Raw genomic sequence first — 24,611 nt, 5'->3', positions numbered from 1 at the left:
ATGTGCTGCACAAGCACTTTGTCCTCAATGCAGCCATATGTTTTATAGCACTTTCAGTTTACTATACCCAGCCCCACTTCCTTTCCAGGAGAATACACCCAGTTAGCTTAAGAAGTATTGATTTTGTTTTGTTTTTTCAGGGGTGTGATGTGAAGGTGAGCAACGGGTGGATGGCAGTGGAGAAAAAGCACGGAGGACGGGATCAGTGAATATTACGTGCTCCGTTTCTCTGCAAGTCACCAGCAAATTTACACATCTTGCTCTAAAGCAAAACGGATGCTTATGTTTTAAATAAAGAGGCAACAGTAGTCAAACGATGCTCAAGAGCGCGAGGTCAGCGGCCGAGGTGGCAGCGGAGAAGCTAAGAGAACAAGTAGGCGTAGGAGGAGATGTGTGCACTCAGCTCAGACTGATGAGACTTGACTGCATCAGATATCAAGGTGGAACTAATAAATGTATACATATACATACTGATTATTACTTAAACACCAGTTAATATCAGAGTATGAACAAATGGAAGAAATATAAAAAGAAAACTATAATTTTTTCAGTGTCAAGGATCTTCTTTAGTTTACTCTTCTGCTGTGTTCTTACACTCTTCTGTTGAGGCAAACATTCTCTCTTTAACTTTGAGAATGTCACATTAGTTAATCCAGGTTTGGTCAAAGCGTTGCCCTATATCGCCTTAAAAATTATTTTGTGCAAAATGCAACATAATTATTTCTTAAGGTTTTACATCAACATAGTTATGTTTCCATGTCCTATGTTGTCTGCCCTACAGAACAGTATGACTTTTTGTGTCATTTTAAATAGCAAGGGCTAAATAGATAGCCATAAAAACGTTAAGTGTAAACCACTCAGTTGTCATAAACAAGTTTTAAGAATTCCATTAGAATGAGATTTCATTGCGATCTGTTAAAAATACAACATTGACAGACTTAAAAATTATTTCACAAATCCCTTTCATCTATAAACCTTTTCCAGCACCGTTTCTAATTGAACGTAGCTTCTAGTATAATGGAACATTTCAGTTTCAAAAGATGACGGACATGCATGGGCTTTGGAAGTATCAGTTTCATTTAAAAAAAATAAATTAAAAAAAATACTTTGGCTAACGGAATGAGTAACATGTTTGCATGTTAATTACCTGGCATCTTTATTGCTGTCCAGTAACTGGAACATGCTGGTTACAGTGTTGTTGTGATGTCTGAGACCTAAAAAAGAAAAAGAAAAGATTTGACATCTGAATTCATGAAAGAAAAAAAACACCTAATAATTGAAAGAAACAGAATTCAAGCAGTTCATGTTGTTAACACAATACTATTATTTTTCCTAACAAAAACAAGTAGGATGTTCTCTTTAAAGGGTGACTAAACCGACTCTTCAGCGAGCCTTGCGGTAATTAGATAAGAGTGTGACCAAACAGTGTACCAGTGAGTGGGCAAAGAAAGCCAGTGGCAAAATTTGAATGCAGTAGCTGGTGTTTGACCAGAGAGGATGTAGATACGCTGGTACAACTTTGATACTTTATACTGAATTGTGAAGATTACCACCTGGATCAATACAAAACATTACTAGATACCCATATATATATGAAAAATATGGTTTAGAATTTAGTTGCACTTTAATTACAACTCGGCACAATAAATGCTAATGCCTCTGAATGCAAAGGCATGGGTATGTGAAAAGACGGGAGCTGTTGGATTTTTAAACATGGGGAGGAGAGGGGGGAGGATGGAGGTTCTTAGGCAATCATGCAATGAGTCAGTCACGCTGTGCAAGAACATTTGGTTTCCCTGTAGGAAAAAAAAAAAGGCACGTCAGAGTCCAGAATGCAATCAGGAGGCTTTGTGCTGTAACGGCTGGTACAACAGCGATTTCCCTCTTCTCCATTCATATTCACAGGCAGATGAAAAGGAGACGCACAAACTTCTTCAACCCCCACTGCAGAGAGCATGCGACTCTAGCCGATTCATTTCTTGTGAATTGCTTTCATTGGAGTGGTAGGGAGAGGAAGTTCTCTTATGCTCGACATCTTCCCATCATCAGCAGAAGGGAGAATGTAAAGGGGTAAACTGATTGGCCCCTAAGTCTGGGGAAAAGCACTTTACATAATGCTAATTGCGCATCCGCCGCAATTACCTTTTCGTACTAATTGCAGAAAAAGCTAAGAGTGAAATTAGCATTTTATTCCCCCCAGTGTACAGTAGAGAGCCTGTATAGAGTGTGCGCTGAATGGGCATAAAAAAGAAGGAGAAATGAATAAAACCCAGTTCATGAAATCAATCTTGTCTAAATTAACCATAAAAATATCTATAAAGACATGGATTAGGATTTAAGTTTATGCAAAATTCTACATTGCATCTATTCAGCCACAACATGACTGAAAGCAACAAATGTCCGTGAAGAAGTCAGACTGCTCGGCCCCATTTGTTGACTCTACCGAGGGGCAAAATATGGTTTGCTAATATTCCTCTGCAATACACACAACATCTGTCATATTAGCGGCCTATTCTTTTGTTTGAACAGCGGTCTATTCCCAACCTAATGCTTGACATTCTCAACCCATCCTCTAGTCGCTGTCTCGCAAAAATGAGCGCCCGGCGGAGGAAGAGAAATGGGCTCATCCCTCCCTCCACTGCAGAGCTGTAGCTATGAAAAACAACTATAAGGAGGATAGATGGAGACGAGAGGAGAGGAAGGCAGAGAAAGAAAAAGATGAAGTGGGGGTCGGTGGGAGGTGATAAGAGGAAGAGTGGGGAAGAAAATAAGTGAGGAGAGAGTGGGAGGGTGGAAAAAAAAAAAAGAGAGAAAGGAGGTTCAAGACATTGGCTCTTTAGGCCGATGGCACATATAGGGGTCTATGTTTACTAATGGACACCATCACTCATCCACCCATGTTGCCTTGGCGATAGCACAGCACACTCGTAAAGTAAAGACGGACACAAAGAGAAGAGAGAAAATGGAACATATCAGCAGGAGACTGCAGATCTTTGCCTCGGCTGCAGACCATGTATTCACATAAAACGTTCACGGTTATTGTAGAAGCTGCACTCCAAGACTAACAAAACACACATTTTGCTTTCTTTCCTTTTTTTTTTTTTTTTACACTACAAGCAATATTTCCAGGCAGGAAATTACTTCAGGAAAAAAAAATGCCTCGAGTTGGAAATGGATCAAGGAGATGCAGGTGCTGCATTCAAAGTTTCTTAACGGAAAAGAGGAGATGGAGTAAGCCCAAAGATAGAATCTATGAATAAGTGGTTTAACCTAAATCCTGCATCTGATCCATGATGTGCTCATTGTAATATATTCATCAGGATTGTGATTATACAGCCATGTACCTTTATAGTCCCCCGGTTGTGATTTTTCTTTGGAATGTGCAGTACAACAACCGAGGGTTGAGAGTCAATTGCCAATCAACATGCTTTGCATCATAAGAAGCCAAAGAATTCACCTCAATCTTTCCACAGTGTTTGCAGTTGCAAATATATCCTTGCAGGTTAGATTGCTTTCTAGACTTACTGTTCACACCACTCAGAAAATTCACTATTTAAAATCTCATGCACTTGCATATTAGCACAGATTTTTCTAACACAATGCTTTGTCTTTACTGTAAAGCTGCTTGTCTTTCAGCTAACGTTTGGCTCCTCCTCCCTCACCTCATGAACATTTTAGTTGAGGGGGTGGGACATGTCATTCACCAGCAATCAGATTAACCGAGCAAAAAGTTAGAGTTCAGACACCTGAGACCGAGTGCCATAGTGACGGGAGCATTGAGCCATTTTACGTGTTTTAACTTGAGTATTTCACTGAAACAACTTTATAAAATATTAAAGAGACTATAATATAGTCTCTTTAATATTTTAAATAAATATTTTTAATAAATATCCTTCTACTTTCATATCCTACATAATATGTAGGATATGAAAGTAGAACGACCTACAATTAAACCCCTTTTCCACAACACAAATGTGCACGCTGAAAATTAAAATATTAAATTGTGAAAATACTGGCTGCGCCATTGTTGTCAGTAAAGCCAGTATCTCAGTTTGACATGGTTCCTTAATCTCTGATGACATGGTCATTTTATGATGTAATAAAACAAATGTCTTTCATACTGCTCTTTTAACAAAAAATAAGGCTTCAGGGTGTTTATCTGGGTATAAATAGCATTGTCCAGTGGCCAGACATTTATTGATATTTCTTATCAAGTATTAAGATACAGATAAAAATTACTTTATCCAAGTTGGAATATCTTATTTTAGACGGTCTGCTTTTGTGGCATTCTAAGTTAATCTGCATGACGTACAGAAAGTAATAGAAAACCCAGCAAGGTAAGAACCAGCATCTGTGTTTAATTCAAATTAAAATATACATTGTGACGGTCTATGATTATCGCCCAAACTGGGAGAGATGTAATTATATCAAAGCTGCCACAAAATGAAATGTCTGGCAGTGGACACACTGAACCCAGATTATCTTCAAGGGACATTGAAATCCTGTCTGGAAGACAAATATTTGGTTTCTTCATTACATATAATTTTTTTTTAATATCAACACAGCCTTATGCAAAAGATATCTTCAATGATGAAATATATTAAACGTGCTAATGGTATTAATTTCAGCTTTGCCATATAAATGGACCCATGTACAGATGCCTGTTTGGACAAAGTAAATATATTGCCTTCATGAACTCTTGAGACATTTTTTTACGGGTTTAAATGTACAAGGATTCCAAATTGTAGCTGCCCAAGTTTATTGAGACATTTACACAATTTGGAGTATGAGATTCCTCATTGAAAATTGACTATGCATTTGACAGCACGTTGCATTTAAAATTACAACAAAAAAAAATTCACCAAATTAATGTTCCTAGCTGTGTTTAAAGAGCGGATAGAAGCAAAGCTCAAAAAGGTCACCTTTTAAAGACAAGATAAACAGACAGTCAATAAAAGTCACCAAATAAACCAATGACTAAATTATTAATTATTTCCATGTTTGACAAACCGGCATAATAACGAATTCGATAGCTAAAATTGCCAAGGCTATTAGAATTTTTTTTGCAAACTTAACATGGCTGGTTTGACAGATGAACCATCCTGCCTTCTCCTTAATTTATGCTGTATGCTGTCTACAACTGCCCTCGTGTGCCTTTGTAAAACTGTGAGTAGCAGGAAAGAGGTTTGCAAGACAGTCAACTGGAGAATTCAGGTCAACTGCTGGATTAGCAATGAACTTGCAGAAATCCCCTCAAACTGTGGGTGAACTCCGAGAGCGTGTAGCTTTGCATACTGGGGTGAACTATTAGAGATGGTAGCCAGACATTCGATACAGTATGATTATGTGACAACACAACACATATAATTTGCTGAAAAAAGATGCAACCTTCATCTGAACTTGAGGCTTATCAAGGATGGCATTAAGATTTTTTCCAAAAACAAGCTCACATGATCAGTGTCTTCTTTCGAAGACCCAGGAATGTCATGTTCTTTGTTATTCATTGAGAATATACTCAAGCTCTCTCAGCATGCTTGTATATACGTACGAATACCATGAAGCTAACACAAAAGGAGCACTTGGCTATACATTATCCTATTAACCAAGCCTGACCAAATATTCTTCACTCAGTACATATACATGACATTCAAATTGAATAATGTTTGACTCACAGAACTTATAATGTTGCTATAATGTTATAATGATGCTCATAGAATAACATGATTGGAAGTTAATGTATGGTAGAAAAACTTGTGAAAACGGTGCTCAAAAGGCCAACAAAGAGAAAATGACAGGGATAAATGGTCGCTTTTCTAGTCTTAAAGACCACTCAAAGTTCTTTACACTACAGTTTTGCCATTCACCCATTCACTCATCTTTCATAGCAAGTGTCTTGCCCAAGGACACACTCTACATTCGTCTAGTTCGAATAGCTGTACCACTGAGCTAGCTTCGCCCCCAGGATGAGGATAGTAGTCTGTTTGGTTATATTATACTTGGCAGACATTAAAGATAAAAAAAATGTTATGCTTAGTGTACGATCACCTAATTGTATGAATGATTGTTTTTCATTACCCCAGAATGAGCCTTTTACATTTATATCAGGAGCTGGGTCAGCTATACAGAGACTACCATTTTGGATGTTTTTACAACATCCAACAATGGACAAGTGAAACATCTTTTGAGTTTTGACGATGATTGAAAGCTGTACAACTTTTCCAACACACTTTTTTTGCTTTTCCATTAGGAATAGAACCTGGTGCCTTTTTAGTACCTACTCTAGCAAGGTTCCAAGCGAGCTGAGCCGATGCTAAATTGTGACGTGAATGAAGAGTGTCTTCACTGGAAGTGTGACATACGACACAGGAATCAAACCGAACAATGCCGAACTGCAGATTAGTTTAAAGATTTAAAAATCCTGAAAACATGCATTCATCTCCAACATTTAGCAAGGACATTTGTAAAACCTCAACATTTAACAGAGGACTCCAATGTATTCAGCAACAGCACTGCTGCAAGCCGGCGATCGTATTTTAGTTCAGTGACTGTGTCAGAAGGCGTACGGGAAGTACTGAACTAATCTTTTGAATAAACTGATTCCAATGATTCCATGTGTTGCATATAAAACAACGTAACTGCAGTTTCACGCAGCCGTACTGTGACAACTCTGCCAACAATGAGGAGGTACTATGGAGTAATGGATAAAAACGTGCCTGGTACCAAAACCGTGCCAAGCTGAGCCATGCTAGAACTAGTGGAAACGTGCCATAGTGACTGTGGCACACATTGTAACATAAGAATCTAATTTTCTTTGAGAGTACAAATAACCTGGCCCCTTTAAACTTCTCAATAACCGAGCATTAAGCCCTGGAGACGCATTTGAGCGACAGCCGCAGTAAAGTGAAGGACTGTTAAGTTTTGCTTTGCAGGCTCAGCTAGCTGTTCTTCTGGTTTTTCATCCTTATTTTGACAAGGACTATTGACAGGTCATAAAAGGAAAGACATGACGGTCATGAAAAAAAAAAACATTGTGATGTTCCTTTATTTAATTGAGGCAACTCAACCATCCATCCTCATGGGTCTCGTATAGTTTAAGTCCCTTTTAAAGAAAAACGTTTTTATGGGTTCATCTTATAAAGTGCTTTGCAATCAAAATGTATAGGTTAGGAAGCAGGTATACAAGGTGTACATGTATTAGTCAGAGGTGAAAATGGCTTACAGCTAACATAACAGAGGACATTTATTTAATGATTTAGAGGCACTTTGTAGTAATACAAGAAACCTTTTAGACCTGATTTAAGGAATGCACATTGGTTTAGACAAGTGTGAGACCTTACTGCATAACATGTAAAGCTATAAAATGTGGTTGGTAGGAAACAACAACATATAAAGTGCCAGATATTCTGAAATACTGGCGAGCACTTAATCAAAAAATAACTACTGTAAACATTTTTTTTACAAAGCTCAGACACAAAGTGAGAAAAATGCTTCCTTGCTTACAGCACCAAGACAATACAATAACAGTAGCAAATATCATCAAGGAGTTGTAACCTGTATGCTTATCATTCACTACACACAAGTATTAATAAACATTTAATGTCACAGACTGCAGGCAGTGAAAGGAAAAAGGTTTAATAATTAGCCTTTAAGTCTTTGAATCTTCATCTTCAATACACTGAAACTGCCACATCCACACAAAGTGTCATTAGAAGTGCATAATAAAAGCCTGGATGGATGGCCAACACGGACAAGACATGCCAACGTGACCACGGAAATGAAAATTGATGGGTTGCGTCACCCCGAAGATGAGCAGTAATGGAAGAAAGGGATGACAGGCTCAAGAACGCAGGGGACCACGGACATCTGACAAAGGTCAGCTGGCACAGCAGGGAACATGATGGATGCATGCTTCCAGGAACCACCAAAGTCAAATGACCTTTATTGCAATCAAAACTTTCACTTGAGGGGCAGTTTGACGCGAGATTATTTCCAACAATTTACGACAACAGAGACGAATGTGAGAAGCCAGCGAGAAGAGTATTAAAAAGAAGACAACTGCCATTACTCTGCTTCTCATCGACTACATTTGAATTCAAAGAGAATTTAGTTTAAAGCTGCAGTGCATAACTTTTGGTGATTTTGTTAATGCTATTATTCTGTCTAAACAACAGAGCCATGTGTAGCTGACAGACGTAATCAGTATCGAGTGAACTCATTTGACAGCTGTATTAATGCAACACACATTTGTTTATATACAACAGTGTTTTTTAACTATTTAACTATTTGGAGTGTACACCACTTTCCTATATTTTGTGTAATATATATATATGTTTTACGAATTACAATGTAAAGCTATGCAAGAAAAATCGGAGCTCATTTAACTCCAGTCTCTATCCTCACAGCTTCCTCAACACACACACCCCCACACACACACACGTACGTAATGATTCTAAATCCTTAAAGACTTCAGTGCAAAAAATGATTGAGTTCATTTCTCATCCAGCCCCACAAATTTCTGTACATCCACACATGCAAGTTGGAGTGTCACTTAAATGCAGAGCCAGCTTGTGCTCGAAGTGATAAGGGAATTTTCCGGTGAGTCATAAGTAACTTCTCTCTGATGGGTTGAGGAATGTAAAAGGAGAGCTGTGCGACTGTAATATGCTGCTGCTCAGCACTCCTATATGCGGCCATTTATTTCAATGGCGCAGGCATTGGTATTTAACCTTCCAGCTATTTCCCAAGGTCTAACATTTGCCATCTTGAGCGTTTGGCCTGAGGTTCTAAGGTCAATTTACTTTTGTTCAACGTGAGGCCAAACTGAAATGAAAGTGAAGCTGCCCTGTGGCATCTGTGGCAATGACCTTATTGTCGGTAAACTGAGGCAATAGTGCGGATTGGCCAAATTGCTTGGAACAAAGTCGAAGCAAATCATGGCAGGTTATAGCCGTCCTGACACTTACCACTGTCGCCCGCTTCCAGCGCCTTTAATGTTTGCTCTGCCTCGTTTTTCCTCCGCCTGTGTTCCTCAAGTTTGATCTGGAGGTCCTCGGCTGCCTGCTGAAGCTCTCTGAGCTGGGCCTGAAGAGAAACAAAAGAGACATTTTAGGATTACATAGCAGACATTACAATTGGTGGACACTTTCAGGTCTGTAAGTTACAATGATGAGTGCACACAGTAATTACTGATACAATCATATTTCGTGTATTTTATCCTCACCTTACCCCTTGTTTGTGGCACATATCTAAAGTTCCATTTACGTGCGTTATTGTTTCAAATGGTCAGCTCATCATCAAGCTCTGCAAAAGCCTGATAACGACCCATTCATTTGAATTGTTTTGGAGCAGGGCAACATCTAAAACATGGGCAGTGGTGCCCGTCCACCCTGATCTGTTATAGACACACAGCAGGACACGGTGGGACTGAGCTACAAGCTTATACATTGGGACTCATTTTCTTCAATTTCCACAGAGTTATGAATGTTTTGAACCAAGTCATCATCATCTGCATCACATTTTACCCATCAAAATAAAGACTGAACGAATGTCACAGAGTCCCACTATTCTGCAGAAAGACATAGCCACATCCTTTTCCCACTGTGACTTATTATTTTCAGTGGTAGCTACAGAATTGGAGGATAAACTCTAGTTTTGAAACTGTGCCCCCTCTAGAGACGGCATCTTTTAGTTTGCCATCAGTATCATCATTTGTAACAAAAAACAACATTACATTTAGGACAAAATCTATCGCCAGTACAATTTTCAGCGGAACATATTTTTTGCTCGAGCTCACTGAAAGATAAAACGGCTTCATTCTTAACAATCTGGCCTCATATTTAGCTGTAACTGCATATTATTAAAGATAAAAGAATTGTCCTATCATGGGAAATAATGGCAAAACCAATTAATTGATTTTGCAACGCGTCTGAATTGATTTAGCCAAAATGACACAAGATGTGAATCCATAATGTTACTGTTGTTGAATTACACAGAAGCTGAATATACTAAATATACCTACACAAGTTAAGTCAAAGGTCTTGTCTCCTCTTCTTTCTTCATACCACACCCGTGTACTTACAATAACCTGTACGACAGCACTTGGGTCTTGACAATGGCCTTGTCTTAAATCACATGAGCCAGGAATTGTTGCCCTCACAACAAAAAAACGACAGCATTTTGACAACCAAGCATAACCTATCATCGCTCTGTGTAATGGACCAATTAATACAAAAGAGCCACAGCTCCTTGTTTGTGCCGACCAATCTCTCCTCGGAGACTCTCATAATGCAGTGATGGATTCTGCCTCGGTTCAGATAGGGATGACTTCGTTTCTAGGCCACGCTGCCTACTTAGCCACCTCCAGTTTGCTGCAGTGATTTATAGGCTCCATTTTGAGCGTACGATAACATATTTGCTTGTGCATTACAACTGTAATATGTAGAGCATTGTTGGAAAAACACCATACAATGCGGGGATTTAATGCACACACAAGATATATTATTTATAGATTTGTGTTACTATAAATAAGGATTTAAGAATATATTGAAGTATGAGATTAAAAAAAAGTGTGGAGGTGTTCTAATTTTTGTCTGTTCACATACTGTATGTTCCTTTTGCTGGCAAACCACTGCGACCCAATTAACAATATAAATCAAGACCAGAGCAAAGTAGTGCTAAATATGCCATTTCTGAAACAACAACTATTTTAGTACACAAGTAAACACATACCAGTAAATTTATTCCTCAAATTTACTTGGCAACCCAAACAGAATTTTCTGCAACCAAACAAGGCTCCACAATTGCGATTAAGCTGGTGCCATGTAGACGTTTTGCAAACATAAGCTCAACCTGGCTCCTTTTGGATCATACCAGTTGTCAGCCACACTAGTGTCCAATCATGCATGTCTCACTTTATCTCTATATTCCAATAACTGGGAACGTAATTCACAATTTACGTTTTGAAAATTTGATTCCAATTTGATTAAAACGTTTTCTAGTGTGCCATTTCTTTAACAGCAGATTCTGTTTTAACCCTTGAACCGTAGGAAGAGTTCACTTTTGTGTCAATGTGTAAGGTTTTCAAGACGAGGCACCTGAGGTAACCCTGCCATATCAACAGAGACGCAGTAGGAGAAGAGAGCTGGGTGACACTTCAGCCTCGATCTGCCAATCAGCCGCCAAAGAAAAGAACATGGAGGGGGAGTCCAACTACACACGCACGGACCATCAGCTGGCAAATCAGACACAATTGTGTGCGCGTTTGTGACAAAAAGTGGCCTTCAGGCAAAGAAGTTGTCCATTTACCTAGATAATGTAAAAATACATGACTGACACAAATGCTCCTGTAAAGTGCTTTAAACTCATTTCTGTACAAACAAACACAAGGACCCTGACTGGACTGGCTGCTGATGATGAGCCCTTTCAAATCCCAACTAAAATACTTTTTAAAATAACCAATATATTGTTTTTTTTCCAAAATTTCAATTACTTATGTTCTACCAAAAGAAAATGTAATTGCTGTTTGTGAGCCAGCTCTGACCATCCATCAGTGGTGGGAGGGCAACTTGTATTTCCTAAAGCACAATAATGCATTAAGTAATGAGACCAGTGAACCAGTAAATATAACTTACAAACATCTAAAGAGACCCTCGGCTGCCAAATTTACCAATTTAATTTGCACCGAACTCCAGGGCTCCAGTTTCTAATTTTGCCTAGTGCTTGTTGAACGTAATGGAGAGCAGAGAAAAAAAACTGAAGTACTTTCTACTTGTCTTGAAGGTCTGTAAAGAAAACATTGATTTAAAATGGGCTTGATCGGCCAGGTTCTTGTCTATTGTGCTGACTTACCACAGCCATTTACTGCTTCCAAGTGAGTGCAAATAAAGCATCACACTTCTCAACATACAAGCTAATGCAAAGCTGATGGTGAGCGGAAAATATGATGACGTTTATGGATGAAAGTACAAACTAGGATTGTTTGGACAGCAGGTGTAATACATTTTTAACTAATCATCATAATATACAGATACATTTGCTACGCTAAAATGGCATAAATTGATTACAACACAGCAATAATGGCTGGAAAAGTGCTTTTTGACAGCTGATGTACCTAGAAAATGCTAAACTGATCATGTTGACAGGACTGATTGCACAGCAGGCTAAGGTTGGTGCAGAAAACTGCACAACAGATGCCTGTAGCAGCAGGTGCCATAAACATGTTTGGTCACAACAATATCATAGAGCACAAGCTGCTCATTTAGACCAGGAATTCTCAGAGCACAACACATCTAAAAGCAAATTAACCTCAACGTCCCCATCAATCAAGTGTGTTAGCTGCGTGTTAGCTAGCAAGCCCCATACTGACTGGCAGCGCATAACGTCAGGGTGAAAAGTAAATTGAATACAAAGAATAAAGGAAACAATATCACCATAAAACCACTACACAGAAGCACATTGGGGCATTTTTATGAAAGCATTAAGGGCAGCCTTCCATTATTTGGTTGCTGACCACACAAATAAATACAACAGATGTAAACAACAAGAAAAAGTAGTGACATATAAAACTAAACATTAGACTATAGAAAAACAAGCTCATACTTAAGTTCAGTCCACACATAGGCAACTTTTTTGGTAAAGTTTTTTTTAGCTTAAATTGGGGTTAACATGGATCTAGGCGCTCCATTATTCAAACCATACAACAGAGGATCACATCTATTTAAAAGGTTTTACACACAATACCACAGTAAAGGACTGATTCTGATAATTCAAGGCAGATGGGTGAGTTTTCAGTAATCTATTACTGATTTACAGACAACAGGGTTCAAACGAGCGCTGTTATTTCTCCATTGTGGAAAAAAGCTGATAGAGTGAAATTAGTAATAACACTCTTATATTATATCATGTTTCCAATCAATTTATAGTTCCCTTTTAGCCAATTCAAAAGAATCAATCTTATTTTGTAAAGGTCAAACGCGAGCATTAATTTATGCAAATTGCTCAAACTTTAGTTCTCGAAGAAAGCTTTTGGGGGGGGAAACCCAGATGAATTTCCTGCCACATGCTAGTAGCATTGTACCTGCTTCTCCCTCCAGAGCAGCACTCCTTCCTCAATCAGTTGCTGCTTGAGTTGCAAACCCTCGTCCAAGGTCCTCATCTGGCCCTCCACGTTCGCTCTCTCTCTCTGTCCCAGATTCCTGGAGGGGAGTAAGAGAGCGGACGCACAGACATCATTACTGAGAAAACATCGGCCACCCCTGCTTCAGTCATTGAGATGGCGCAATCCAATTTTTTAGGACTCACAGTACAGCAGGAATCCAAATGGGAAAATAGAAAAGTAAATAAGATGGAGGCTGATACTGTGTGGCTGAACTAAATTGTTTTTGAAGTCCAGCAAACACAATAAGCGTGTGCACCTTGTGAAAACATAATGAGATATACTCTGCTTATATACGGCTTTGAGGCGAATGGCAGTGAATTAAATTATAGAGGACAGCAAACAAAAGAAGGGGGTTACTGTATTAGAAGTTACATTTACACACCAGGCTACATTTCTGCATCATAGCTTTAGAAAATGAGTATGACCTGGCAGGAGTCGGCGTTCTTATGTATGTTTTTTTTATTCACAGCACACACTGTGTGTAGTTTATCATTTTAAATCCAAAAACTAGTTTCTGCATCAAAATCAGCTATGGGTCCTATGGTGACTGAATGTACAATTCATAACAAGGAAAGTATTTCCCATGGATGATCAATATTGTGATCCATTTACAGTAGATCACAGGAGTCGGTGTCAACAACTTCAAGTTTTTAAATCCTAGTGACACTATGCCCCCTGGTGGCACAGCGAACGAAACATGGGTGCAGCAAATGAGAAGTCAGTCACACTGGTGGTAAAATAAATAGCCTGACATTAAAGAAAAAACGTTTTTTTAAATCAAATTGCACAAATATAGCTCCAAACATTTCCAAAACTGAATGGACTAATTGAATATTTCTCTTCTACATCTGTGTTGATGAGACCACGTAATGAGTCAAAAAATGTTCATGTTATCTTGTGAATCTACTGACCAGCAAGTGTTCTGGCAGTGAATATGGCTGTTGTATTCATCTGAGGCATCGCAGCAATCTGTAAGTGAAAATAAAAAAAACACAGAAAAAAATCTAATACACAGTCGAGGGAACATAGGAGAATTCAACTTGTCAACAAGCAGAGGTTAGCAATGTGTCTTTATTACCAGCTGCTACAGGCTGGTATTGTTTTCAATGTGTGTGTGCGTGTGTGTGTGTGCGCGCACACTTGTGTTTGTTACCTCTTTAGGACCTTTCCTGGCAGGGTTTCTCACGCCTGTGTTTTAGGTGTTTCCCTGCTCCAACACACATGATTCAAATAAATGGGTCACTATCAGGCTTCAGCAGAGCTAACTGACGAGCTGACCATTTGAATCAGGTGTGTTTAGGCAAGAGTGAGAAACCCTGGTTGAGGCTGTCCAAATGAACACAGGTCAATGCAGGGTCCTATTAAAAATAGCAATACAAACAACCGACGACTACTGGTTGAAAACATGCTGACATTGACAATAACATGAATTAATAACAAAAATACATTGAGAACTATTTTAGGTATTTCAGAGGCAAATTTACATCTAAAAAAAATATTTTGAATTACAGTGCTAAAAACTGTTGGAACTATTACATAATTCCCCAACTGTGTAACAAATACTGTTCCCCCAAAAGGAAGAAATAAGCTTTTTTTTCTTTTCAATTCATTTCAACAGTTTGACACGTTAACACTTCTTGCCCCCACACACCCATGTGCTGTATAAACACAAACACTCCCTTAGTCAGGTCTGATAGTTATTTATTTATTATTTGACAACGCGGTTGCAGCCCACAAATAAAGTCACACTGTTTCAGTTTCCTGCACCAACTCCCAATACTAACCAACAACTGGAATATGTTCCAGACTGATGTGAATTACCATAACTTAAAGAGGACCGAGACAGGAAGTTCCAATTAACGCTGTTTTAAGTGTGTATCTGCTTCATTACCTTGTTTAAGAAGCACTGAAAGTTCTAAACAAACAGTTCAGCCACTGCTGAGAACGCTGTGTTGTATTTTAATCTCGGGCTCAGCGAGATCTGAGAGCGGGTGTGCTGAATATGTCACTTCCGGGTATTGGCCAATCACAAGACAGTTGGGAAGCCTCTACGCTGGCTGGCCAATCACAACACAGTCTGTCTTCTGGGAGTGAGAGTTGAGTCTGAAATATCGCGGCTGGGGAACAGCGTCAGAAAAGAGGATTTCTATCGGCTCGTTTACAGCATCTAGGAGATTTTTTACCATAAAAACAAGTTACTGTATGTAAGTAGACCTCCATAACTAACATATATGTGCAACAGGACCACTCTATGTGAGCTTTAATAAAACTGTATTCTCTTCAGTGGAGATAATGATGTTCTATCCAGTCACTTTTCATCCTTTAAATGCAGAGATTTGATCTTTGTGTCTGCCCGATATCTCTCCATCTTGCGCACTCTCTCTTGAGATCAGTCAGTTATAAGATCAGCTGCATGGCATTTTGTTAGTGCTCAGATCTGCCTTTTTCTCAAATGTTTTAACCCAAAAGAGTGGGCACAGTGTGACGCTCCTCAATTACCCAGAACACCATTGGTGACCATAAGAACGAGAGCATTACAGCCCAGAAAAGGACACCTATGAAAGCCTCTCAACAACCCATTGATGAAGAAAAGCAACATCATGTTGGCTACTAAGTGACTCTGCACAGGGCAGGGGAGGTATAAGGAGACAAGTGGGAGTAAAATAAAATGCAGGGAAAGAAAGAAGTAGCTTTGAGAAAAATTCCCTTACTGTTCTTATATTTTCTTTACCCTATATGGTCGTTCATGCCGTCTAATGTTGCTGAGAACACTGGTGACAGGGCGGCAATGTCGACAATGGAATGTATTGATTTTATCTAAAGTGGAGAGCCACTGCAGAACAAAAGTGGAGGAGAAGAGTGGCTGAAAAACTACCTGATTAAGCACAGATATGTGGTCGATTTTACAGGAAAGAATGATGAAAAGCCTTGAAGATTAGAACAGGGTGTTTTTCAAGAACTGCAGAGTGAGGAAAACAAGTACTGCATCTACACATCCCATTTCACAATATTAGTGTGTTTTTAAATGAAGACAAACCCACTCATAGACAGTGACCGACTCCTTTCTTACAAACATGTTGGACCATAGCACGACAGTTACTTTTGTTATATTTTCCTCTGTCTCTTCATGCTCAATGCAATTCTTGAGTTCCTACTAATGCTGATCAAAATAGAAAGTGATAAAAGCCTGTATGTATAGAATGCAGTATTTAACCCAGGGGAAATGCCCATATAACACATTCCCACTGGTTAAAAACCCATTTAAACCTGGCTTCAAACTGTTTTTATGAGTAGGAATGGGGTATATGATTGCTGTGCCTACTTCATTTGTTTGTTTGTTGTATGATGTTTCCTTCATGAAGAATAAGAATCCCTGCCCATGTTAGTAAAACGACACAGAATGAAAAAATGCTTTACAAAATAAGTAGTACAATCTACCGTGTAACTACCCACCAGTTATTTTGAACAAATAAGAGGATCCAAATTCTCCAAGTATAATCTGTTTATCAATACAGCTCTCTACACCATCTGTTGTCCTTGAATAATGCAGCAGCAGAGAACAGTATTAATCCATTGCCTTACTTGAAAAGGTTTATATAACATCACCTCTTGGGAATGTACTTTCTCTATCTGCCATGATAAAATCTCTGAAGCACTTACCACAGATGCCATCATTGACTCGAGATGACGGTATGTAGTGTGGTCGGAAACCCAGATTGGTGCAGTAGAATCGTCCACGAGGACAGGCTGATGTTCCTACATGGGGTCAGGAGTCCAGGTTAGCATTGCATAGTTTAACAACATCCAAACACCAATAAAAAAAATATTCATAATTCATACACAAGACAACAGCAGACTATAAACCTGTACTGTCATGTGAAACCCCTTGGCATTGATACTATAACAGCTGCTGCTAAGGTTGGACCTCTAATGTCTGGCAAACCCTCAAATATTATAATACAAAAGGTCACTGTAAGATTGTAAAACAGACAACGACAGACAGTAATTATCTCCTAAGTACATGTGTTGCTGGAGTACATGTGAAAAGCAGTATTAACAAAAGTATATTTACTATATCACTTCACACAAAAAAATGTAAACGCTACTTTAAAAAGACAGGATATTCATTTTAAAAAAAAAACACAAAACAGTGCAATATTAGGAGAAGAACATGTATAAGATTACATTTAACAACCGAGTTTTGCAAGCAGTAGAATTCACTTCTGGAACTTACAAGCAAAGGGTTGCTGAGAAACTCCCAGAAAGTCATGTGGAGCTGATGGGCTAAATCGACTTTGTGCGAACTCATTTGACAATAGTTTGAATGTAACATATATTTGTTGTTTTTAAGTTATGCACTACAACTTTCGACTGATATATTCTTTAAACAGTAAAAGAAACTGTGTGTAGCAGCTGATATTGAGAGCTTTATTACAGTATTTATTTAGTATGTATAGTATGCATTTACTTATTTTATCTGCACTTATACTTTATTATAAATGAAGTAGCATACTAGCCATTTATTAGTAAATATTAAGCACATATCAACATCTTATGTAGTTAATTCATGTCATAATAAAGGTAGAATAAGGTTATGTAGAATAAGTATTCAAGCTAGTCATGTATGTCAGTAAGCACCTAGTTAATGATGAATATGTGTTCCCTAATCTAAAGGGTTGCCCAACTTTCTTGTTGACATTCTGCTCAAGGTCTACTTGTCCATTTTACATCATTCTTCTTCTGTTAACAGTGCATGTTCCACTGATATGTCTGCTTCATAACCCCTTGAATTTCCCCACTGGGGACAAATTACGTTTATGGAATGTAATCGAATCGGATTCATAACAGGTGAAAGTTTTACCTGGTTCATCTGAGCCATCTTCACAGTCGCAGTAGTCATCGTTCACCTGCTCAAACGGGATGATTTTGGAGCCATCGATACACAGGAAGGATTTCCTCTCTCTGTAGAAGCGTTTGTCTGTTACAGAACAAGAACATTACTGACTGATGCGTTTTGTTGATATTACAACACAGCTGGCAAACTAACCAACTGAGTGGAGAACAGCCCTTGCATCAGGAGGTCAACGGTAATGTCGATTCCGTTTCGTCCACTAACAATAATCAGTGTGGTGTTATTTGGTGTCACCACAACGTGCACGCCTTTTAAACTGCGTGCCACTGTAAAATGAGCATTTGTTTCAGTAACGACACGGTGCATGGTGCGGAGTTTTCAACATATTTGCCAGGGTTAGCATTAAGCTAGGTGATAGAGGACGGTGAACTTACACGACGAGGATATCCCTCTTATTTTCCGCGAGGCTGCGAACCCACAACAAAACACAGCTGCGATGAAAATGGGGAAACGCATGTCAGTTGGCAGAATTGTCAACTTTCTCCCGCTTGCCTCGTTAACAAAAACCCGCTCAAACCTGTTTAAATTTCATGACATGCGACGGACATTTAAACGGGATACATCCATGACTTCCTGAAATGGGCGGTCACGTGACGTACTCCGGGCGTGTAGTTGGTCGAGTCTATTATTTCCGACGACCAATCACAGGTGAGAAAGGCTTCCAGGGCAAAAAAAAACAAAAAACACACAGAATATCACTGTTTATTCTTTAAAGATGTTTCTGGTTAGAAATAAAAGTCACAACATGACAGAATATCTAGAAAAAAGCGTTTAGTGTGAACTTCATCAATGTGAATGTGCCACACATTCATATGAGTGTGATCTCTCAATTCCCTTTCTTTTGCCAAAGGTCTTTAATACTATATTGTATAATTATATTAATACACTACATTGTAACAGTGTTGTATGTTACTATGTGTAACATACTATAGATAAAATAATGATGAGAATTGTGGATACATGACCCTAACTTTGGCTGTGCACATATTATTTAGGTGTGATGCTGGTTTACTGAAATATGTGTAGAAATAGCTTTATGTTTTAATTCTCAGGCATTCCAGACATAGAGAATATACGCAATATAGATAGATAATGAACACAAATGAAAACAAATATGACTTTATTTCATCTTTTATTATCAATAAACACGATTTACAATATGTACAGTACATAAAACCCATAGAAATGCAATGTAAAAAGGTAAACCTACAAAGACAATATAGAAAATAACTTTTTTTTCACGTGTTGATTTTTTCATCCTGTCATTTCTCACTGCTCAGCCTTGTGTACAGGCCTGCTGCTGTGCTGTAGAGTGACTCTTTGCTCTGAAGGTAAGACAGGTCACGTATCATGCCTGGGAACGAATATGTGTCCAAAGGTGGACGCAGTGGAAACACTGGCATCAGTCCGGATGTCATGTATGGTGACATAAAACCTGCCAAACTGCCGTTTGAGGATGAATATGCCAAGCGCAAAGGACTGACACCGAGGCGAGGACTGAGACCGTACAGACTCTCTCCTCCTGCAGCTGTCGGTGGCATGTGGAGCGGAGAAAAGGCTGATTTGCTCCCCAGTGCACCGAGCGCACTGAGCGCACCGGGCAACCCGACAGAAGGCCTGAGCGCGCTCTGGTGATTGGAGCTTTCAGAATCAAATTTGTTCTCTTTGGAGCTCAACACCAGTTCGATGGATTTGACAATGTCCCCTTTGCACGTTCTCACCATAGACTCTAGTGTGTCCCGTTTCTGATGGGGGAAAATCTTGGCCATGATGTCGGTGGGGTCGCGCTCCAGACTCGGGTAGTCATTGCTGGGTTTGTCTGTCTCACTCCCTGACTCCGGGTCGGAGGAGGAGATCGACCTGTGTGGGCTCTCTGTGTGGTCAGAGCGCTGGTCGAACACCGGGGAGGAACTTGCACTGTGATGAATGAATGAACTCGTGTTGTCCTTGTTTGGAGACGTCTCCTTGTTGCCATTTGGAGACGGCAGCCGCGTGGCGTGGGGTGCAAAGAGGGGTCGGCCCATGAACCCGTTGTAAATGTTGTACTTAGTCAATTTGTCATCTGAAACATGGATGACAAAAAAGCATGTTAACAAATGTTTTGTCAAGTTAAAATATCATCCAAACCATGCGTAAAATGCGCACAACTGGTAAAATCAATTGATATCAGGATATATATATTTTTTTACATTTTTATATTTTTACATATCAATTTCATTTCAACTTACCATCTTTTGGGTTTTCCACTCCAAAAACGTCAAAACTTGGAGCTGCTGGAGTGCCACTGGTGATCGCAGCCCCTCCTGGGCCCACAGGTGATCCCTGAGGGATTCCTGCCTCTCCACCGATGCCTGAACCGGAGTACAGCAGTCGCAGCTCCCGGGCCTCGCTCTCCTCCTGAGCCTGCTGCCTCCTCAGTGCCACCTGCGCCGCCATCACGCGCTGTCGCTCGGCTATGAGCGTGCACTTTGCGCACACGCAGTCTCTCCAGCGACAAAAGCGCTTGTGGCCTTTCAGCGCGGACACCACACCGTGGTTCCTGCATCTGGCGCACTTCGGGGTGCGCGGGTATCCCCTCTCCAACGGGGGGTTACAAGCCCGGAGGAAGAGAGGTGGAGGGCGCAGGAGGGAAGGAGGCACCTGCAAACCACCTATGGGGTTGGCGGAGTGCGCGGCCAGGCCAAGGGGTCTAATTCTGCTGTCCATCTTCTGAGAGGGACTGAGTGCAAAGTCTTCGTATGGTCCAATAAAGTAATTCAAGTGTAGACATTCACCCTCTGTGGGTGAGCGGAGTCTGTAGTGCCACTGGTAGCGTGAACCAGCGCCTTAAGTGTCTCCTCTCCAGGTGGTTTGACATGAAATACAACACCCTCGTCACACCCCTTTCCGCCCCTGCCTCCCTGTTTATTTGCATCCTGGATGAACTGTGGTCTAATCTGATGCAACTGAACCTACACTGTTAAATATGATAGTCCCATTATGCTTTGTGAAATAATGTATTAACTTTAAAAGATGCACTGTGTGACTTCTGTTGTAGGGGGTTCTGTGAAACAATACTATCAGACCTGACCGAGGGAACATTTGTGTGTATGCAGTGGAACAGCAGTATACTGAAAACATTTTAGGGCAGCAGGTGAACTTCTGTTTATTCCAGTGCATTTGCAGATGCACTATGGGACAAAGATATCGTCTTTAGTTCTGCCAGATAAAGAGCAGACTTCATTTGATTTATGTTAAATCAGTGCTGTAGTCTACATGATACACAGGTTTACACAGTAAAGTTTTTGACAGGAGCTGCAATTTGTTTTTGCAAATAAAAAGAATGTACTTTAACCATGCTCATTTAAAAAAACGAAGTAAATATTTTTAAAATTCACCGTGTGCACTCTTTATTTGTAGGTAATTACAGTAATTAGTATATTCGCTGCAGTACACCACACTACACTGCATTGAATTCCACTCTTACAGTTGCTAAATGGTGGCTGCAAAATTGTGGATTTTGTTGAATTAACAAAGGAAGAAGGTCAAGAAAAGGAAAATCATGTTGCCTCAGGTCAGTGACATACAATGCCCCCCCTGCACTGAACAATGAATATTCACTATAAGGATGTTTTTAACAAAACAATGGCCCCCAACAACAGCCGTAAAAGCAACAGGTAATTATCTACCTGGTTATTCTGTTGAGCAAATTACCTTGACAAAGGAGCCATCTGTCAACAAACACCCAGCAAGATTGGCGGATAACTAATCACACCTTGTCACATGTTTCATTCACTTCTCTGCATTCAAACAGGATCCAGTTACAAGCGGCAGATTGCCTCACCGTTATTACACAGAGAATAACTTGAGCATAATGGGACAAACACAGCAGCAATCACCCAGGGAAATGCAACTGAACCACTGTCAGCCAAGCATTTGTGTCTCATCAAGCATATTTAGATGATAATACAAATAGTGCATTTGTTCAATCAAGCCCTGCAATAAATACCACACATTTGACAAAACTACAAGAATAAGTTACATTTTAGTCCATGAGTGAGTGTGTATTGCACATTTCTGCGCCTCAAGTGCTTGGAGATCCCTCATTGTTAAATAAAATATCAATAATGGAAGTATCCGTAGCGATCAGACATCCCCTGATCATCTTCCAATGTGAGAGCGAGAAATCAGTGGCTTCCCTTAGTCTCCCCTCAGCTCTGTTTCCACCAGACTCCCTCTGAATAATGGATGTGGGTTAAAGAGGTTGTGTGTGGAAGCACTCGACCCCCTTGTGGCGGTTTTACTGAGATAATGATCCTCTGAAGGGCGACTCTGAAGAAAATATGCCACCGCACAAGTCAGAAAATGACGCTGAGGGTACAATACACTGTGATTTGATGCATATATAGCTGTTATTAGTTATTAGTGTTAGAATTTAGACTGCTAGGTGTTTTCACTTTGCTGATAAAAGATGATTACAGTCCTTACAACTTCAACCTTATGAGCGACTGCGGTGCATATGCCTGCCCTTAAGTGATGGCTCTTATCAGCAGAATGCCATCACCCCTTCCTTTGCGACGTGAGGAAAAGAAAACGCACACCTGCACTCATACGATCATGCACCTATGAAAAATACAAAAGCATATTGTGCAAAAACAACGCCGTCATGTGGTATTGGTCGTAAGCATCCTGATAATGACTCCAGTGAATGAGAAGCGAGTCTGCTATTTGCAGAAAGATGTGCCAGAATTGATGGGCCTTGATAGATAGGGGTTGGGTACAGACTCACTCCAGCTGTGCAGGACATGACAATAATCTGCAAAAGCATCCATCAACACAAGAGCGCATAATATATGGTATAAAAAAAAACAACATAAATAAATGCCTGTGATGCAGATGCTATGTGGACGCACATGCAGCTATTTTTTTTTTTTTTTTTATCATATCATCCACTGTGAAGTGGAATTTGAGGTTTAGATTTGTGGCTGGCAAGTTTATCCAGGCACATTAAGGTGCTCTCACCTGGCTTTCTTTTTTTAATACAGACTTGTACCAGTTGCAGCTTTATCTTGCACAGAGAGTGGCTGTGTTTTTCGCTGCATATTCAGCTCTTTTAAAGGCTTGAATTTAGACAAATTTTGTAATAACACAGAACAGAAACAGGGGAACAAAAACAGCTCTTTTGGAGAAGCCTTGATAAAGTGGATTATTGATTGATTGACTGTTTACACGAGATCATAGGATTACAGGTTAAACAGGCACTTAACAGTTGTTTTATGTGCCTTCACATTGTATCGGTTTCTTGACATTGAGACAATGGCATTTTTCAACTAGTTTGTGCCAGATCATAATCTAATAAACAGGAAAACAAGTGCACACACGCCATGTGCTGTTGTTATCCGTGCTTTTTTAGAAAACCTCCAATTCCATGGTTTACATGGATGAAGTATTTTAAGCCATGTTTTTCTTTTTTCAGCCTCACCCTAACACAGAACACAGGGGATTATCAGGGAAAAGAGCAGTTAGAGTAGATATGGCCAGACAGTGTCTTAATTGTGTTCTTAACAGATCTGTTCATGTCAGATATGGTGTTTCATCACAGCCATGTGCCTCCCAGGACAGGGCTTTATCGGCGCAGCTCCTTATCTGACGCAAGGTGGCTGCTAATCTACTCACAAATCTCACAAAACCTGATTATGTCTCCCACTGTCAGAGGATGGTGGGAGGGAGGGAGGGAAGGGGGGGAAGAGGTGAGAAGGTAAAAGCTGAGCGGAAGAGAGGCTCGTCATTATAAAGTAAATCATGGTATCTGGACTCAGGTGTCCTAGAAAGACCAGCCTGGTCTTTGGTTGCGATTTAGATCAGTTGAAGAAAGCAAATCTTCCTTCTAATTTTTTTGTTCTTTAATTTCTGTTATTATGATTAGATTGAAGCATCACCTTTGTGCATCCATTCATCCTAAAACATAATGAAAAACAAAGACAAATACACTTTTTCTCTTTGCTTCTGCTGTTAATTATAATAAGTGTTTGAATAATTACATTATGTTATTCGTGTTGTTTACTCATTACAAACGGAGCTGCTATGACAAAATGAGGCAGAATAAAAAGTATTTATCCATCTATCTTACATTTCCGCAGCTGTTCATGTCATACCAACATTTTGCAAAATTCAGTGGTGGTGTAAAACAAAGTGAGCAAAAGCAAGACATTTGCCAAGCAGCAGACCACAGATAAGATGTAACATTATTTGTAATGCTGCTGTAATGATTTAGTGGCGTGGACCCGAAAGCAGACGGAGACGGAAAGCTATTTCAAAACAATATAAATTTATTTACAAAAATGTGTAACATAAAACGACTTCCCAAAAGTAGGAAGCGATAGGGGATAGATAGAGGAATAGGAGGAAAATTGTCCTTGCAGCTACTGCGGGGGTGACTCGGCAGGTCGGCGGAAATCCAGAGTGGAAACAACTCACGAACGTGGCACAGGAGATCCCAGGAGAATAGGGAGACCGGAACAGCCAAGGAGTTGAAGACCAGCAGGAGACGTGACGACCTGGAGC

At 39.8% G+C, this 24,611-nt stretch overlaps 2 protein-coding genes across 2 annotated transcripts in view; both read right to left on the bottom strand.

Annotated features, from left to right (window-relative positions):
• LOC310938249 (glucosidase 2 subunit beta-like) overlaps positions 1-18,524 on the bottom strand; it is a gene marked incomplete at both ends in the record, with an annotated part of 121,327 nt that extends 102,803 nt beyond the window's left edge. Inside the window, 7 exons of the mRNA XM_083902738.1 lie at positions 1,148-1,214; positions 8,964-9,081; positions 13,076-13,193; positions 14,068-14,125; positions 16,817-16,912; positions 18,018-18,134; positions 18,443-18,524. Of these exons, the coding sequence (XP_083758864.1) occupies positions 1,148-1,214; positions 8,964-9,081; positions 13,076-13,193; positions 14,068-14,125; positions 16,817-16,912; positions 18,018-18,134; positions 18,443-18,524 (656 nt within the window). The remainder of the gene's footprint in view (positions 1-1,147; positions 1,215-8,963; positions 9,082-13,075; positions 13,194-14,067; positions 14,126-16,816; positions 16,913-18,017; positions 18,135-18,442) is intronic.
• Positions 18,525-19,330: 806 nt separating this feature from the next.
• Positions 19,331-20,774, bottom strand: LOC310924243 (doublesex- and mab-3-related transcription factor A1-like; the record flags this gene model as incomplete). Its single annotated transcript, XM_083885906.1, has 2 exons — positions 19,331-20,130; positions 20,297-20,774. 2 exons carry the CDS (start codon positions 20,772-20,774, stop codon positions 19,331-19,333), a joined length of 1,278 nt encoding a protein of 425 aa, XP_083742032.1.
• Positions 20,775-24,611: the final 3,837 nt, after the last annotated feature.

The sequence above is a fragment of the Microchirus variegatus genome, assembly GCF_963457635.1.
Source record: "Microchirus variegatus genome assembly, chromosome: 2".
In the NCBI taxonomy this organism is placed as follows: domain Eukaryota; kingdom Metazoa; phylum Chordata; class Actinopteri; order Pleuronectiformes; family Soleidae; genus Microchirus; species Microchirus variegatus.
The sequence above is the reverse complement of the archived record's forward strand: the minus strand, read 5'-3'. Positions and strand labels throughout refer to the sequence as shown.